At 35.9% G+C, this 19809-nt stretch overlaps 1 protein-coding gene across 7 annotated transcripts in view; it reads left to right on the top strand.

The window, feature by feature from the left end:
• The window catches only part of LOC124638055 (potassium/sodium hyperpolarization-activated cyclic nucleotide-gated channel 2), a 222809-nt gene that overhangs the window by 137682 nt on the left and 65318 nt on the right, over window positions 1-19809 (top strand). For 2 of the 7 annotated variants that reach the window (XM_047174852.1, XM_047174853.1), the window contains exon 2: window positions 2596-2807. In XM_047174852.1, the coding sequence (XP_047030808.1) occupies window positions 2596-2807 (212 nt within the window). Of the gene's footprint in view, window positions 1-2595; window positions 2808-2991; window positions 3043-6025; window positions 6233-6258; window positions 6387-10427; window positions 10629-19809 lie in introns of those variants that run through there. The other 5 variants (XM_047174857.1, XM_047174859.1, XM_047174860.1 and 2 more) reach the window with 4 other exon arrangements.

Raw genomic sequence — 19809 nt, forward strand, 5'->3', positions numbered from 1 at the left:
CATAAGCCTAATATTAGCCGAAGTACAATATCATAAAGTTTAGTGTAGTTACATTAATATTATCGTAATTTCCACGATAATTTCTACGAAACAAGCAGTAATTGGTACTCCTTTTATTCATGATCACGTACGGAAACCATTGTAAAGTCATCGACAGAAACCCTCCCGATATTGTGTCCTACTTTTCCGAACGCCGAAGGCCGAAAGCCGAAAGCCCGTCAAAGCCTACATTATTTCCTTTGTTTCTTTCTTATAACTTGGTATCGAGTATCGAGAATATATTTTTTGTAAGTACGTATAACAATGAGAAAGCGTTACAGAGCGATTAATATTTACTTTTTGCGCAGAGAAATTAGAACAATGCGTTACGTCAGTGTGGCTAACAGAAATATTTGTTGACACTTATCAAAGGTTTTATGTTTTGTTTTTTATATATATATATATATATATATATATAATTTACTGATAACTCCAATACAATAAAAGATAAAATATTTTCTTCTGTGCCCGTTACCTACCCACGTCTCTTTAGGTCGTATCTGAAAACTGCTAAAAAGGCTGTATTTTCAGTACCTTACAACAGGTCCTATAAATTCAAATAAATATAAACAAAGAGCCTACTCTTTTTCATTTAAAAGCTTTTCATTTCTGTGTGATAAAAATACCCAAAAATAGCATGAAATATGCTGAAATGCATAAGTACAGTAATAAAAACAGGAAAAATCTTGTGTAATCTTATGGCAATTTTGTGACAACTGGTTTGTCAATTATGATCTTCAATTTACTATAGAAGGTCAAATACATACATTACACTTATTTTCTACGAAGATTTGGTATTTTTAAATAGGTACGCTAAATAGCAATATAATGCTATTACTACTAAGTTAATGTTATTGCTTGACAAACATGCTTATTGATATTTCACGACAGTTCCTTGTAACGGATAACCGAGGCCTAAATTTAAGTGTGGTATCAGTATCTAACGGCCTTTCCCAATATTCTAAACATCTGTTGATTTCCTTATCAAAGACAGAATTTTCACATAAAATTCTTCGTCAAATTCTTATCTCCAGTAACCAAAATACAGATTAAGATTGAATATATTGGGATCGGTCGTAAATATTTGTACAAAACATATGCATCTTTTCTGAATGACGTTTATTATAACACTTTGGAACTAGAATGCAATCATCAAAGAACTAATTTAATCCGTCCCAAATTGCCGTCAATCCAGACGAAATTATATTATTCTTGATATCAGACATTTATTTATATGTAACTGTTGAAGGAAAGCTTATGTTTAACACAAAGTTAATCTCTAACTGTGAATTTCTATGTATATATACGTTGATTTGCGATTAAAGACTGAATGTTGACATTACCTTCATATAAATTACTAGCCGTTTTCCCGCGGTTTCACCCGCGTCCCGTGGGAGTTACTGCCCGCACCGGGATAAAATATAGCCTATGTTACTCGCAAATAATATAGCTTTCTAATGGTGAAAGAGTATTTAAAATCGATCCAGTAGTTTTTGAGTTTATCCGTTACAACCAAACAAACAAGTTTTCCTCTTTATAATATTAGTATAGATATCAAAGGACAATCCCTAAAAATGTACATATGTACCAAAAACCCGGAATTGAAAACGACTTACTTTTGGTAAGGTTGAGCAATGAGCAAATGTCTCTCTTATCGTTAGACGTTGCTGGCCAGTTTTACGCAAAACGAATTGCATATTTGTGTCCTTCTTTGTATGCTCTACGTTGCTGTACATATATAATCTTATCTATTCTAATTGACTCTGGTCTTTTGGGAATCCTCCTTTCAATATTTTATCCCAAAGAATGGATGGATAGGTTATAGAAATCAGTTAATGAAAAGTAAACACGTATTGACGTGATGGCCAGTTATCAAATCGCGCAAATAACTTGAACGCGAAACGCTTTACGATAATGTACGTGGTTACTTTCTCAGAGTATTTACATTTGTTTACACAGTGTGTTGTGTACTGTACGAAAGTAAACTTATCCATGTTTTGCTTCCGTTTGCGACGGAGCGGGTATTCTGCAGTTCCATTGTAAGACTTTTTTATATAATTACCAAAAAAATATATTGTACTATTCACATTAATGTAGGATAACTTTCAACTAAACTTTTTACGCAATTTCTTGATTTTTTGGTATGTTGGGTACTACTTACCTATATATGTTATTCCGGCTCACCTGATGTTGTCAAAATTGCATCATTTGTGCAGTCAGTAAACGAACTTTTGAAACGTGTTTACGAATGTAGGACTTTTTCTTAAACACACCTTTTAAGACGTCTGTTTAACTTTTTTGTACCTAATATCACCAAATTAATGTGATGATAGGGAAACACCAGGATCAATTACCACATTCCAGACCTCATCTAACACGAATATCAAACCTTATCACCTTAACCTTATGTGTCATTTTCCCTCAGCTACTTTTTTTGTAAATAGAAAATAATTTTATTTTAGGGAAGCCCTAAGAACTAGGACTATATTCCATCCAGCCCACACCTAACACGAAGATTAAACCTTATAACCCTAACCATAGGTCTCATTTTCCCAGATGCGATGATGGTGGAGGCGGCGCGGCGACAGGCACGGGCGGGCGCGCGGCATCGCTGCGGCTCGCCAACGGGCGCGTGGCGGCGCAGTCGGCGGAGCAGCTACCGCACTCACCGGCTGACTGCGCGTCCGTGCGCATCTCCATGGATAACACCAACACGTGCTGCACTGACTCGCTCGTCACCGCCCTCGACGACGAGACACTGCTCTTAGGTAAGGGGTACTTCCAATGCTATCAGGATTTAGGGTTTGGGATGTTAACAAATTGTCCCTGCGCGTGGGTAAAGGGTTACTTCGAATGCTATGAGGAATACAACATTCCTGCTCTTATGTCAGGATTGTAGCGAGAGGAATGCTTTGGGAAAGATAAGGTTTAGTAGTGACAACACCGACACGTGCTGCACTGACTCGCTCGTCACCGCCCTCGACGACGAGACACTGCTCTTAGGTAAGGGTTATGACAAATGCTATCTGGGATGTCAGCTACAGTCAACAGTCTTTGGTTAAGGGTTACTTCGAATAGAATGCTATGAGGAATATAAGGCCTTACATGTTACCAATATCTCTGTCCTTAGGTAAGGGTTATGAAGAAATGTATGAGGAATTTTAAGTATGGTATGTTAGCAACATCCACGCTCTTAGGTAAGGATTGTGCCGAGAGGAATGCTTTGGGACAAGGAAAAGGTTGGAGTTCTCAACACTGATGTAGTCATCAGCTAACCTTTTGAGTAGTGAGGAAAGTAGCTTCTACTAGCAAGATCATCAGTATTCTTTACGGTATCACTATAACTATTCTGGCTTGATATCTATAAACTGAGTCTTCTGAGATTGGTAGGCTGTCGGTAGATATTGTTCCGAATTGGAATCCTTTCGTATAATGATAGGTTCAGAGAGAGTTTTAGCTGTAATGACACGTTTAAATAGTGTTGAAGCTTCACCTCTTAGGATGACAGAATAATATTTTAAACGCCCTTCAGTACTTCCACCACAAATGTGTGGTCTACTTATTTTAAAGAAGCCATATAAAATGTACTGAATTGCTATTAAAACATATTATATTTTACTGACGACTGGCGCCGTTAAGAGATAAAATTCTAAATCCTTTAAGAAGAGTGCATACTAAACTGCACTACAACGCATGATTCACGAAGATGCCAGTGCTTCGACAATATAGTCGTGATGCTATGCACTCGCTTCATATTGGCTAGAAGGGCAGATTTAAATCAAGTGCCAGAGGCTCCGACCTCCCGAACTATGTAAAGGTCAAATACGTTGGCACGTCACTCCTTGGACAGTACTGCACGTACTATTACTAACGTATGCATTCAACCCCCTCAATTGTCACGACCCATTTAAAATGCTTCTTCCTATAGTGACGTCATCGTTTAGACGTCCAGCTACTTTTCATTTTAAATGTGGGAGCAAATCGTGCGATTATTCCCACATTCTCACTGACTAATTTGCATTGGTGCGGCTAAGCTCAATGATGACGTACAACATTCTGAACTACGTACAATGAATGGTATGTACTAAGAATTTCCCGAGCAAAAAACCAATAGTATTTCACCCAAGTTGAGCAACAAAATGAAAACGTCACGCTGAACCGCCAAGATTGGGGTCACTAAACCGATGAGAACAACGGTTTCTTTTTCCTTTTTTAAACGGAGTTTGATCTCAATTAGAAAGAAAGAAAACAAAAAGATATATGAAAAGAAAAGCCAATGCTTTTACATTTTAGGTCGATCCCGAAACGTCAGTAACTCATAAAAACGTTCAAAAATAACGTTCACCGTTCCAGTTACTGGCGTTATTTCGGTAATCGAATCGATAGCAAAAAAATACATCCGAATTCTTAAATTGAAACAGAAACGGCTGAGTCATTGCTTAAACTATCCGCGTCAGGGTCAGTGACAGTACCTATTAATGAGAATTTAGTTCCATGATTACGCATTTATAATTTATACCATTGAAGACTTTGAACACAGGTAAGATCCCTCGAAAAGGAACTAGGGTTAACCACATCGATAGTTTAATACTAGGTCTAAGGTCGGTACAAACTCGCCTTCCTGTACAAACAGATAGAACAGATCGAAACGAGTACAATCCTGATTGCCTCTAGTCCATTATCCTACCGGACAGTTTGTCGGCTCCTTAACCAACTTGACTCCTCTGGTCACGTCCCTATAATAACCACAATTTGTCTTGATCTCTTTTTTATATTTTGTCTCTAGCCGCTAGAGACCACTCAATCACGGGCCTACTGCCCCGAGTATTTGTTCTTCCAAGACAAAATCGACGCCGATCTTTCATTATTTAAAATGGCAGACACTGATTCTTTTAAATTGAGTTATCAACACTATAACGTAATGCCTTTGAACTTGGGCAATGAGGAGTATTCGGTGAAAATGTACCCTGGTGCGTCATTTTCGCGTTATTAACTTCATCTATAACCGTACGTGGTATGTTCAGTCATCTTCGTCATGGTGGGAAGTACCTTCTCATCTATATTTGTACGGGTAATTTTAAAGCAATATTTCGTCGGATTGACGCAGCAAAATACCCCGACGAAACACAACAAAGCCTGCATGAATCGATTACATAAGAAAGGTTACTAAAATGTTCAGCTAACTCCGATTAAAAGGTCACCGTTTAAGCTTCCGTCTGCAGTTAGTGTTTTTGCCGGAGCGAGTGAATCACAAAAATGCCCCTTTGTAGCATCATAACGCTCCGGAACTCGGTCGCCAATCACAATTTAATTTTTGCGAACACACACGTACGCCGGAACTGTAGAGGCATAAACAAGAGTAGAACGAAGTTTCGGTCTGCGATGGTAGCACCTCGCGGATATGGAACACATTTCCTCAAACAATTAGGGCTCACCAACATTTTTGCAAAGTTGACGCCGCTGTCCATCCGAAATCCGAACATATTCGGTGCAGCTCACGCCGAATGATCCAAAAAATAGATCGGAATTTCGACTAGGTATTGTAATAAATATTGTACAGGAAGCTCTAGGGAAAACCTCAAAAATTAGATCGAGCTCGACCAATCACCGTAACACGGGCACATTACTTGAGTGGGCATCAAGGAAAAACAACCGTGCGCCGTATCATTACAATGTTGTATGTTTATTATCAACTAATTGAGTCTGCCATAGAATCTTGTCATCCGTGTAAGTTTAAAAGCCCAATTTAGATAGTAACAAGTGTAATTTTCCAATTAGCAATAGTTCAGCTTTAATTATCCGTGAGTGTAATTGGTGCAATTAATTGTTTGGCATTGCATTAAAATTCGGTGGCGGATTGTTTAGCGGCAGGAGGAACAGGCTATCAGGCAGTTAGCATTGACCATGAATTGGGCATGTGTGATGTGCGGCCAGGAGGCGAGCGCGCATGGCTCGGTGCCGCGGCGCCTCGGCTGCCGGAGCAGTCCTCCGCCGCCCAGTGAAGCGCGATGACATGCCGCGCAACCCCTCGCCGCTAAAGCTCCGGACATACGCGAACCAAGCTCGCCGACTATACGATCTAACAAAACGTGTGTCGCGTGTGCAGTGCCCAACATTTTTGTTTCACGCCGGATTTGTTTCACACCGTGATTGAAATTAATCAAGAAAAATGTCGCGAAGGGGATTTTGTCACGTTCGTAGATAATTTGAATTTCAGTGTCAAAGCTTATAAATGTTGTACATGTCTCAATGTTCGGGTTTGTTTTGTCTCGTCAGCTGGGGCTTGCTAAGGGACTAACAAAATGAAATTAAATATAAAAGTGTATGAATACATGGGGAACAATTAGGTAAATTGTTCAATATTCTGATACAACATTATAGTGTAAATAAGGACTCGAAAATCAAGATGATAAAACAAATTAATACTAGCTAAATATTTTATTTTGTTCTCAATTAAAAAATATGGACTGGAATTAATATTTCAGGGACATAAAAAGTTTGAGTTCAAAATAGAATACGCTGCCTCTGCAAAATAAACAAATTAAACCAGTGTAATAAAAAATAAGCTTCCTAAGCAATTTATGTAATGACGTTATCGCATGTCCTAACATTGTGTAACAAATCTAAATTTCACATTTATCAACATAGAAAAATATCATTCATTTTTAAAAAAATCATAGAAAAAAAATAACTAACAAAAATAAATGTTAAGTGGGTTAACACATAGTTCATAGTGCCAAGTGGGATTACCTCACCATGACTGCAGCGCTCCGGTTACTACAATACTCAGAATAGAAGACATCTCCCTAATATATAGCCGACAATATAAGTCCCATTACTTTTTCCAATGTGAACTACTAACCCAGTTATTAATTTTTAAACTGAAGGAAATCTGAGGAAAGTTTGCGGTTCGTGTTTATTTAGAAAACTATGAAAAATAAACAGATAAAGTTGTTCAAAGTTCCAATGAAACCGTAATCTATTTCAGTATTATAAGCAATATTTTCTAGAGAAATAGAGGTTACCTACCAAGAAGTACCATAGCGCACGCAAGTTTGAAAACTTCTGATAATTTAAAACTGCAAAGTTTAGGATTAGGAACGATAAACATTAAATCGATTCAAACTTCGAACGTTACAAAGCGCGAATCCCAAAAATACTCGATGTTAAATTAGCTGCGTAGAGATCCAAAATAGTGTGCAATAACAACGGGCAATATTTGTAGGCACAAAGTAACGTGTAACAAGACTATTGCAATCCCACCAGGAGTGGGAGCAGCTGGCGCACTTGATATCGGCCTCACCCGATACCCCAGTTCAATTGATATAATCCACGATTCCGAACTACCAACACATATTGCTTACAACCACTTGAGTCTTGACATTGCAACAATATTATTTACCATTCGCAGTCACGTGGCGCAAACGTCGCACGATGACGATTAATTCATGTTTATTAAACAAATTAACGATACTAGTGTGGCATTAGATACGCGGCCACTAATTGCAGACGGAGAACACTGAAGTGACGATGAGAAAAAATCTCATAGACTATATTGCAAAAGGTTGAAACCAAGAAACCGGAACGGTATTGGTACGAGAGAAGTTTTGTCGTCACGGTGATAAAAACGTCATTTTTGCGGGTTATAGTCGGGGATAGTTACGTTTCAGTGACGCGTATAATTTGCAATAATCTAAAGAAATAGTCAAAAATAATACAATCTACAGTCTTTATTTCAGTTCAATGAACAAGTTTACTTAAGTTAACAATGAAATCAATTGGTTTCCTATAAAGTCGGTCAATTGCCACTGAAAGAATACCACCTACGCGAATGTAACTCCCACCCACACACATCTTAGTGCTCTCCTGTGATTGACGCGTGTTCAACAAACTCATATAAAATTATCTTCACCATTGATAAATCTTAAAACGTTTTATAACATACAATTTTCTAGCAAACTTCTTCTATAGTTCCAACAAAATGTTTCATCGTTGTCTTTTTTAATACTGACCGAAATGCAGTTGGAATCGAACTCATCAATTACAGGTTAGGAAAACATGTCTTGTAAGATAAATAAATGTCCAATATAACTCAATTTTAAAAACAAAATTTGTAGTCAATAAATACGTACATAGACCAAGATAATATATTCCAGAGGTGTCATGTTAAGTTGATTCAGCGTCAAACTGTTTTGCATGCCAATAAATGGTGTATGAGTGTCTGTCAGAAACCACAATTCGAATGACGTGGAGCGTTTCAACCGAATTCTGTAATGAGAGGCTTATTGGTATACCGATGGGTAAATCTCTCATAAACCAGATCGTATAACGTCTTAAATAGAAGGACAGGGAAGCAATGGATGGATCATTTGAGAGATAATAACATACTAAAGTGAATGCTTACAAAGATACTACGTAGAAGAAAATTATATTTATTGAAATAACATACTGCTCCGACCCCATATAAAATTAGGATAAGAGAAGTAGGATGATGATGATGAACATCAAATCGATTACAGGATCTCAAAGCGATACCAAAGCTATTGTTTAACCCCCAATCAATACTCCAAAGACGTTTGAACTCAATACCAATACCAGTGCATAGGTGTGGAAACCGATCCCCAAATAGTTGACTAAACCCCAGCTTCACTGGGTACAATATTAACTCGGCTCACTGCACCCATTCACAGTGACAATAGGTGTTGCGTCTGGATCAATCCATTCGACCAATGGCCGTTTAAACTACGGCCTAATAAATTCCGTGTGAAACATCCACATTTTGGGCCATCATTTATGTTATTCTCATGATATTTCGAAAGCTTTGTCAATGCATCGTCTGACTGGCCTTTTCCCATGTAAGAGTGATTATCTTAGAGTCATTTTGTGACTGACTAGCTGTTTCCCGCGGGGTTGCCTGCATCCAGTGGTAACTACTTCCCCTGCTCGCATAAAATATTATATTACCCGGGGATAGTGGATATATTATCGCCAAGAGTGAGATAATTTTCGGTTCAGAAGTTACAAACAAACAAGAAAAAATTGCTTTATAATTTTAATTTAGATTCGTAGGTTTTTTCGCTTCCAACTACAAAAATACAGAAATTACAGTGGGATCAACGAATTGTATGCATACCTACACTCGCCCATCCAGATATGAACCGCGCTAAGCTTATCATTTGGTCAGTTAATCTGAGGGCCACTTCTTATTAGATACGAGGTCCAGACAAAGACGTATAGAATGGAGTTATTTACGTAGAGAATTACAAAATCATCGTAATAGTGTTCTTAGATAGAAATTGCAATTGCATGACAGATCATTTGTCAATTCTAATCTGTTTGTCCGTCACGTGTGTTTGCTTCTTAGAAAATGTAAATCGCTGTGCATGTTACAACTATCTGACAAGATGATTATGTACATGTTGTAATCTAAGGCAATTTTTGTATCTTGTATAACGTCTTTATCTTTATTTTTGTAAGTTCATGTTAGAAGCTCAGCTCAGAAGAATTACTTGGACGAAACTCTTTTGAATAGTAATAGTACGTTATGCAGCTTTATAATTTTGTATACGTATTTTTTGTATAATTTTCGTAAAACGTGTCTTTTACGTGACTAAAAATTAAAGTTCATTCAAATTCAAACATCGATATAAAAAGTTGAAATTCCATTTTAACAAAGTCTTCGTTGACAATCGAACAGACAGTGCGGCGCCAAAAGTTTTTATGCAAAATTGAGTTAACACTATTCGTACATTCAGCTTTTTAATAGTTTATCGGGATTGGTCGCCATCATTATCTAGATACGAATTGTAGATTTAACGGTTAAATTTCATATTTCGAACAGTGACGACTTTATTCTTTGCTTTTTATGGGACACGCAGTAACTGTCAAAATTGAAATTTATTATTCAGCTGTTCTTTGTGAGTTGTAGCGTTTATATTTATTTAATGCACCTCTGGTATCGGTTCATGTGCTGCACTTGGACTTCTTTCCTTTCCAATTTAATGTCACATTATGTCATTATTTGCTTAGGTGCGTCTTAAATTCTTCATGCCTTCTTTGCCTCATTAGTATTCGTTATTATATAAAGCATTCTGATAATCAGTTCTTAATTTAAATAAGTAGGTAAACAATACAACATCGAACAGCGGTTCCAATTTCAAAATAATTGTAATTCACATTACCTTTAATGCCACGATTGAATGTCGGAGGCGGTGACGTAATTTTTTAATGACTAATTATTTAAAATCGAATTGCTCGTTATCAAGGCGTGAGTAAGAATGGTCGTGAACAGTCGGAACCACGTGCTTCGACCGGTTTCCTTTTAAATATATTCGTTGTTTATAAAACAAACTAATGAAATTAATTCTGTAGTGTTTATATGTCAGTTTTATATTAACCTCACAGCAAGTATGTTGTGTTTACGCGACGCTATATTTGTTCGCGTGAACGTTCGGTGGTTTATATTATTTTCGCGTAAGAGTTGACAAATATGGACATCTTGAAGCGAATTGGTTCATCTCTTCGTGAAGCTATGAGGAACGCTGTTTATTTGCCACGGATCCCGAGAAATAAGTGTGGATTTTCTCCAAGTAAGGTTTCGTTTATTTCGTTTTCATTACTATTGGTCTGTGCAGTAAATACAGTCTCAGTGCAGAATAAAAGTGTAATTTTATATCTCATTATACATGTCCAATATGCATTGCATATTATATTCGATATTCTTAGGTACTTGAAATCCTTGATCACTTATCGTAAAAGTAGACTTTTTGAAATACAAACTAGCCATTTTTCATTTAAAAACTGCACGTGATCGACAAATGAAAGTTAACACGTTTAACTCAGTGCTAAACAGATGTCTCACATATTTCTCTGTACTGACCTTTGTTGGAGCACAATAGGTAGGAGAAATTAAAAAAACAAATGAAAAGGTCTAGTTCTAAATGTAAAGAAGCTAATGAATAATCATAAATCGTATCATCTGTTTAAAATTAGAACAAAATTCGAATGACCTTACAGAATGTGTTCGCTTTTAGAACGAATGCAAACAAGAAACAATAAAATAAAAACATTCATAAGAAAAACCGTCAAAACGCGCTGAAAATTGACGTCACTTCAATAAAATAAAAATACAATTCATCCATCTGGGCTTGTATTCCTTGACGCTTGTGTTTTCCAATTAAAATATGATTAGCATATTTGAAGAACGCGTAAAATAAGTTAGGCTGTACTACAGTGGGTATATTGTAAGATTTAATATTACGTAAAAGGTATTATGCCTTAATATTAAAACAGTTTTATAAATTAAATACTTATTAAAATACTGACAGTATTAGTTCAATGACCTTTGACAGCAGAAATAGAACTAATCTAAACTCAGACAGTTCCAATTTCAAAAATATACCGGTGCTGCCAGTCGCAATTGTGAAAATTCCTCTAAATTCCATGTATCCAGCCAGCTACAAAAACTAAAACGAGGAGAAAGCCACATGTGTTGCCTGAAGCCTAAAAACTGGGATGTTTTCGGACTCGATCTGTCTGTTTTCATTCTTTCCAATAGAAAAACTACATCTAAAGGGCCGCTCTACTTCTCAAATAATATCTTGACAAATAGGTCTAATATATGGAATTACTGCCTATTTCAAATGTAAGTTGATGTATCTATCTTAGGTTATTTACTTATTTAAAAAAAAATCGGAATAAATGATTTTCTTACTTACATCTACTTATAGCTAATGTCTATTTTAAAATCATCGGAAAGTACCAAATACACTTAAAACGAAATAAGAATAACGCAATTGTCTCTTAAATTTTCACTTATTCCATAACTCCAAGTCAGTTTGACTGCAAAAATAAACGTTTACCAGATAAAACAAATGTACGGCCAGATAAATAGCGGGAAATGGCTACAACATTTATTGTAGAAACAAGCAATTTCCGTGCCAATCGCCACACTGGCCGATCGAATTCACCAACAATTACTCGAATCGTTGGACAGTAGGCCAACTACTATAGACCTAAGTGTCCAAGTCAAGCTAAACAGAGTTTAAAGCAAATAAACTCAGGCCATGTAGGCATAGCTAACCATTGTGTAAACACAGCTCACTGAATTGATTTCCAACGTCTTATCACTCACGACCTTTCAGCTCAAGTTGGGTCTTTCGTCACAGTTTGCTAATCCACATTCAATGGCTGGTGGCCCACGTGTGTCTTCACGTGAGTTCTACTTCAAGCCTCTAGGCGTCAAGTCTTTAAAACAAAATCAGCCATGCCTCTACTGTTCTCAGAACTTATGTAACATCAACACTGATTTTTCATACTCAACACTAGTAACGTAGCTAATGCATGCAATGCATTCCGATTATTTTCCACCGGAAAATTGATTTAAAATCATTTCACTTCTACTAGCAATAGGTCAATGTTTTCATATTCCTCTCTACATATTTCAGTCTCACCGCGCGGAATTCATTCGTACGTCTAATTGACTCCGCCACGTACGATATTATTCTAAATGCTTTTAACATCTCATATTCACATTAACCTTTTATCCACTCGAGTCTGACATCGTGCAGATCTTTTGGAACAGTTAACTCGTTATTTAACCGCTCGCTGACTTTGTATGACATGAAAAGAGGTTGCTCGCCTTCACCGACTACAATTAGTAATGATCAATCGATATCTGCATACTCTCAAGAATATGTTCGAGAACCATTTAGAAGTTTCTAATGCCTTCCGTACTATGACGACCATGCTACTTAGTCTCATGGTACTTAATGAATAAATTGTTCAAATTATATTCTAAAAGCAACGAGGAACTAGTTTGAGTGACATTGAAAAGGACGCTATCTTTCTACGCCCTTGACAGCATTCATACACGTTTCGTCTGGCTAGCTTCTGACATTAATGTCGCTGTTCTAAGAAATTAATCTATTGGAATGCATTGTATGATACATCATTGTTCTCTTCTAGAAAGAGGAACGCACCATCGAATGAACAATACAAAAGTTGTTTAAGTTTTCAAACACGTAGCTCGTGGGCCTGTGTCGCTCATCTAGTGTGGCAGACAAATACTCCCGGGCGGCAATGAGCGACGACATTTCCGAACACTTTCAGTGCAAAGTTTTTATTATGTTGCAAATTGTCTGACAGACGTGGAGAATTTGACTGATAGCTTTCGTTCCGTGTGACAGTGTTAATGCCGCTACTATCCGCCTACATTGTGAGCGTGTCAGTACGCTTGGCTGAGTCGACAATGCTCATACGTATTTGCCGAGCCTTGATCTTAGCACTGGCCACCATATTTGACGTTAGACGCGCTTCGGTACGCTTGCATGCAACCTATTTGCTTATAATTGTTGGCCACTTTTATTTCAACTACTTTATTTTGAAATCAGAATTCCATGTTAAATTGTCACTTGAAATTCGAATAGTCAACTCATTTAGAACATTTGCCCAACTCCACTTAACTTTTAAGAGCTGTTGTCGGCGAGCCGAGTTCTCTTCAAAAATGCTTGAAGTTTTGTAAACTTATAATTGACTAATTACCTGCCAGTGATTTTGCACTGAATAAACAACAAACATACAATATTACATAAACAGCTGTTTTATGTTTTGTTTGTCTTTCAAGGCCATCTCTGAAACGGCTGACCCTGTAGAGTTTCTGAATCTGAAACAACAGACGATGTTTTCTTACTATTGTTTGTGAGTTTCCGGAAATATTACAATTGCACGCAGTGCCATAATAGATTACTTCAATAAAGTTCAGCATAATTAAAAGGAACATTAAAACTTTTATCGACAATAACTTTTAATATTTTTCGCAATACAAACTCATAATCGGATAAACCTACGTCTTCTCAAGGAGATTAAACACAATAAATACTTTTCCTACACATCAATTTATAACATGGCTAAAGTATATAAAGCTACTAAGTACTACTTAAATAACCGGCAAACAATCCGTAACATGTAAATGCAATAGGAAATGCATCTCACTAACACTATTCCTATAATTTAGTTAAACATTACAAGAGTAAATACATCGATATCGGTAAACTGTGCACACAGTTGACCCGATGTCTCACCTCTATGACCCACGCACTACCGTCAGAGATAACAAACGACTAGTAAGAGATATCATCTATATACATATACTTAATGTATACACATACTATTTAGTGATATGGTGATAGACATTGTAACAATACATACGGTTTAATGACTAATGTACTGTGTAAGTGTATCGTGACCGGCTTGCTTGAACAGAATAATTATTGTTAGTTGACACGCTTTGTGTCACAAAACTGTTTTAATGTTGGATTTGTTTAAAAATAATGAGGTTTTATATCGTCCCATTGCTAGGCGCAGTCCTCCTCTCACACAGAGAAGGATTGAGCGTTAATCACCACTCTTGCTCAATGCGGGTTGGTCATTTCAGATTTTATAGTCCAAGTTTCCTCGATTTTATTTCCTTTAACTTTTAATCAGTCATTGTTGTCTAAGATATACTTTTAAAAGAAAGTACATTATTATAATTACAGTAGGATTCATATTTTTTGACATTAACTTTGCGAAAACTTTTTCAAGTTAACATAATAGTATCATATTAGGGTTTTTCTCTCTGACCTAAATACATTGCGCTCGAGTACGAGGTATTAGATATAGTGTACCTCGTGCTATGCGAGATGGCATAATACCTTCAGTACAGCCTGGCTTACTGCCAGGGTCCAGTTTTGCTAAATGGAATTGGTACATCCCCTATCCATTATAACGCTTTTGGTCTTTTCGCTGAGGCCAGCATTCCTTGCGAATATTTGTAGCTATTTTAGAGGGTTTAATTTTAGAGGCAAAATTGTACTTTGAACAATAGATATTTAGACCTCCAGAATAATAGATAGTAACACTGTTTTACAAGCAAAACGATGTTAAATAGCTACCTACACCTTGGATAGAACTGATAAGTTTAGGTAAATACCTATATTAAATTTAAATGCTTGAGCCACATAAAAATTATTGAGTTGACTCATCAATGCATACGTAAGTTAGAATTTATTTCTACTCACCACATCAACTAAGTGTCGATAAATCGTCCCAAAAAGTTATTTTTAGTTAAACTCGCTTTGATATTATGTCAAAACAATGCAATGACCCTTTCATAATCAACAGTTTATGAGCTGAGCAGTTTATTTAAAATATTATAATGTCATGTCATCGTAAATATTTACTGAAATTAATCATTTTTTGCGTGTACAGTTCAACACCTTTTCAAAAGTTATTACAATTTGAAATCACCTTTAGCGCTCAATAATTGAAATCGCATAAAGTGTAATGAGCCCTATTGTTATTATTTTGTGCAATTTGTGTGTGACTAAGATTAAAATGTCAATCAATTCTCATACGTATGAAATCTGCATAATACCTATAACTTAATATGTTAACATTAACAAGGCTTTAAGTTTAATAATATTCAAATCAACTCCAATCACTGAATTTTGGATAATTTTTCTTAACTGTCGACGATATTCATTTTTCTATTTACGTAAATATTTTGTCAATTTGTCAAATGTGTAATGCTATATCGAGCTTGTGAATTATCCCAGAACAAGTTAATAAAAAATCATAATAATTATTTTGCTTAAAGCTCTTAAAAAACAATTGCAATAGGAACAATTTCGGCGATTCTAAACAAAATAAACATGATCAAAAAATATTTGGGTAATACATAATGTAATTTCGACCTTCTTCCCATCCCATTCATTCGCGTTGTTATTTTAGGCTAGGCCACACGTGATACTTCCCTTACAAAATATCGATTACAAATGAGTGAATGAATGAATGTTTATTCATTAGGAGAGTTTTTGTTTCAACTTTTTGGAACAATATGTCAGTTTTTGTAGGTCTGGTCGCATTTTTTTTTCTTTCCCGACTAATGGTAATAGTCTTGCCTTTCAATTTAAGTGCAGCAGAGAAAAATCGTACCCATTATATTTATTACTAAACAAATTGTACGTCAATTTTATAAAAGAAATCATATTTCAATTTTTGGTTTATTTTCGTACTTTATAACAAACAAAAACATTTTACTTTTCAACCAAAACAAAAACAGTCGAGGAACTTTGATCGTTTTATGTGTTTGAAGGCGTAAATTATAAACTATGATACATAAATAAAACTTTTTCATAAACACATACTAATCCATACTAATATAATAAAGAGGAATCATTTTTCTGTTTGTTTGTTTTTGAAAAAATCTTTTGCTGTCGGAAAGTTTCACTCTTCCCAAGTAACATAGGCTATTTTATCGCGGTACTGAAAGTAGTTTCTACAGGACGGGTGACACCGCGGGAAAACTGCTAGTACGTTTAAAAGTTCGGTTAAAAATAGGATACACATTATAGATACAAGTTCAGCCACAAGAAAGTATCGAACTCGATGTTCGCTAGAGACCGAACTGTCTCGAATTAATTATTAATACAAAAGCTTTATATTTCATGTACGAATTCGCAGCACTTTCCGCATCCCATATATGTGGAATTTGAAATTTCTTTTCTTTTTAAAGTTTGTAGAAATGACGTGCGGCGGAAAAACCGTTCGAAATCCGTTTGCTATTTTCAGAATTAAAACCGCATTGTATCGGAATGTACCTACCTATTCTCACTAAAACCATCACGTTGCTCCGTGATAAATAACTCACTACATACCTAACTACATTAATTGAGCTACAACCAATTTGCGCCATTATCAAAAAAAAGTGTCTTATTTTCCTTAAACAAACGTCATTTTGAAGGAATGCTGAAGACTTATTGAGTCATCATAACTATTGTATGATCTTGTGGCATCATACTATTAACTAAGTATTATGTGCAACTGCCACTACCTACAACCAGTTCTCTACTTATAAATTAGGGCAGCCTGATCATAGTAGTAGGCCATCTCCCTGTGAAAATCACATCAAACTCTTTCACTCGTTTCTGAGATGACCCGAAAAAAAAACAGACAGAAAAAATAGTTCTTGTACGACGTAAACACATTGACGTTATAAACATAATTTAACTTTACCTAATTATTTTTGTAGTACATTGTTCAAAGATCTCACATAACTGGTCCCTTTGACTGCAATTTGCTCCATGTGTCAAATAGTCTCGAAGGTCGGGAACTGCCTACCCAGTATTTACCAGTCCACGAAGATTATTGAGTCAGCTTCGCACTCATTACTGACCTCTTTGCGGTCAAGGAACGGTAGAACCACAAACTACGATTTATAAACGGCCAGTACGAATCGGGACAAGGTTTTTGCCTAAGTTCAAGAATTTCGGGAAAACCATTTGAGGGTTTAACGTCATCTGTTTAGAAAGTCTTTTTCATGCTGCGTTGAGGTTGTAGTCTGGTCTTACTTAATGTAACTTGAATGAATCGTTTCTTAGTCACATGATCCCTCTTAAAAGCAGTGGTTGCAAATCAAAAATCAAGGTTTTGAAATCATGAAGGGGTCACCTTAATAAACTTTCTTTCCTTACGGTCTTGAGGCTCTGAAAAAAATGAATTATGTGCACTAAATAATATGAACAAACGAATAAGATTACCTTGAACTTTTTAATATGTATTTTGGTCCAATTTGGCAGAGACACTGTACTAGAAATGTGTGGGTTGCCAATTTTATGTGCAATGCTCTCACTCTTACTATGTTGCAAAAGGCTTTGAAATTACATATGGATATTGAATTTTTGCTGAGCTGTTTCGAACATGTATAAGATAAATTGCTATATTATCTCTGCTGTGTTTTGCTGCTATTAGCAAAATCCTAATTTCTGCAATAAGTTTGTTTATTACGTAAAATGATGAGCACATGATATTGCCAAAGCTACCAAAAATGTTTAAAAATGTTCCTTATGCTTGAAATATCAAACACCTATGTGTCTACTATCTTCAAAATACATAGTAGCAATAGCTTGTAGTCAAATAATTCTAGAATAAAATGTACGCAAAAGTTTTGTCCTACATTAAAATTCTACAATAACGCCATAAAGACGTTCACTTCAAGAAGAAGCTCACGTACAATTTTCTTGTTCCAAATTTTGTCTCATAAATTCTTAGCATGCGCTACTTATAATCATAAAGTTTGCTCAAAAAAGGAATTGTAGAAAATATTCACTTGAAAAATATTGTCTCTAGTTACTTTTAAAAAGTCCCAAAAATTCGTGTGTATTTTCTAGAAATAAAAGTTCTTATACCGTAGTTGTAAATAGGAACGCAAACGACCGAAACGTGGATTATGTTCTACTTGAGAATTTTTATCTGTTTTCGAGACTGAAATGCCGAACAGAACTGTATTTGCAATCTGTACGCTAGCGAATTGATTCCTACGGTTACGTATGTATTTCCATAAATTATATTGCCTAGCAATAGTCGTAAAGTGAGTGTAAATGATGACGTCACTGATAATCCGTAGCTCGTAGCTTCGTAGCAGCGTAGTCCCGTAGTCGGTACACCTGACCCGATTCTGCATAACCATTCCCCACTTCTTCAAATCCGTGAATAATTAAAGTCTATTGTTCGCGCAGAGTTACGTCGAGATCTGTACCTCGTACATAAGTAATATGTATGCCTACGTAGATATTTAAGTAAGGACGAAGACGCCTTCTATTTAAACATTAATTGTAGGTTACATTTAGGTTGGAAACACAATTACTCTAAGTTAAGATAAACAAGTATATAATATTTCTTCTAATGTAATATAATAATGTCTGGCTATATAATTGTTTGGTGACTCAATACTTTGTGGTGTCAATATAATGAGTGTTTGACAAAAACTGGAGTCTGTGTGGCGTGTGGTAGAAAATTATCTGAGTCTCCGTCAAAATTGCTTTGGTAGGTACTTTATTCTGAAACTATGTTCCAAGTTAAGGAGTATTTTGAGTCACGAGACAAATAGTTGGATGCAGGAAAAATAGGTGGCCGTTTCTTAAATATTATTTGGAAAACCCTGTCACATTAATTATGAACAACGTAGACTAACAAATTATAATAATAAATTTATTTAAAAACGGAGCCAGTATTATTACACAGCTTTATAAGCTAAGATTTTCGGCATCAACTAATTAATTTATAAATGGTTCCCAACTTTATCTAAAATTCTATCTTTAGATACTAAACTTTGGACCTCTAACGCGATGTAACCAAAAGGTCAAACAATAGCATCAATTAACTTTTTTATGAAAAAGTTGGACTTTGAAACCACAGGTTTATGACTTGGAAATAAATGTAAGAAAACTTGAACCTTTTCTCACTTATTTTGCTCATTTTTTTTTTCTTCTTCTTCTCTCATTTAGCTGTCTTCCCCCGGTTTCACTCATGTCTCGTAGAATCTACTGCCCGTTGGATAAAAATATAGCCTATGTTACTGGGGGATAGTCTAGCTTTCCAACAGTGAAATTTTCAATTCGGCTCATTCGTTTCATAACCTTCATGGTACAAACAAACTAACGAATAAAAAACCTCTTTTCTTTATTGTAGGAATATTTAGCAGAGAAGTTAAGACTACTTTTACTTTTCGAACATATAAATAAATACTGTAGGTACGTAAATATATTTAGTTAGTATGTACATTTTTCAGAGGGCGGTCATTCCCACGACTGCATACATAAAACAGCTAAAGGCCACGGTCGCGAACAAGGTTCCTTCCTTCCTGTTCGTATCGAAATACTCGTATGTAGATGTTTCAAGTTTATGCTCAAAATATTTCGCGAATATATGTGTAACTTTTAGGCCTTAGGC

Source organism: Helicoverpa zea, chromosome 17 (assembly GCF_022581195.2).
Source record: "Helicoverpa zea isolate HzStark_Cry1AcR chromosome 17, ilHelZeax1.1, whole genome shotgun sequence".
Taxonomy (NCBI): Eukaryota; Metazoa; Arthropoda; class Insecta; order Lepidoptera; family Noctuidae; genus Helicoverpa; species Helicoverpa zea.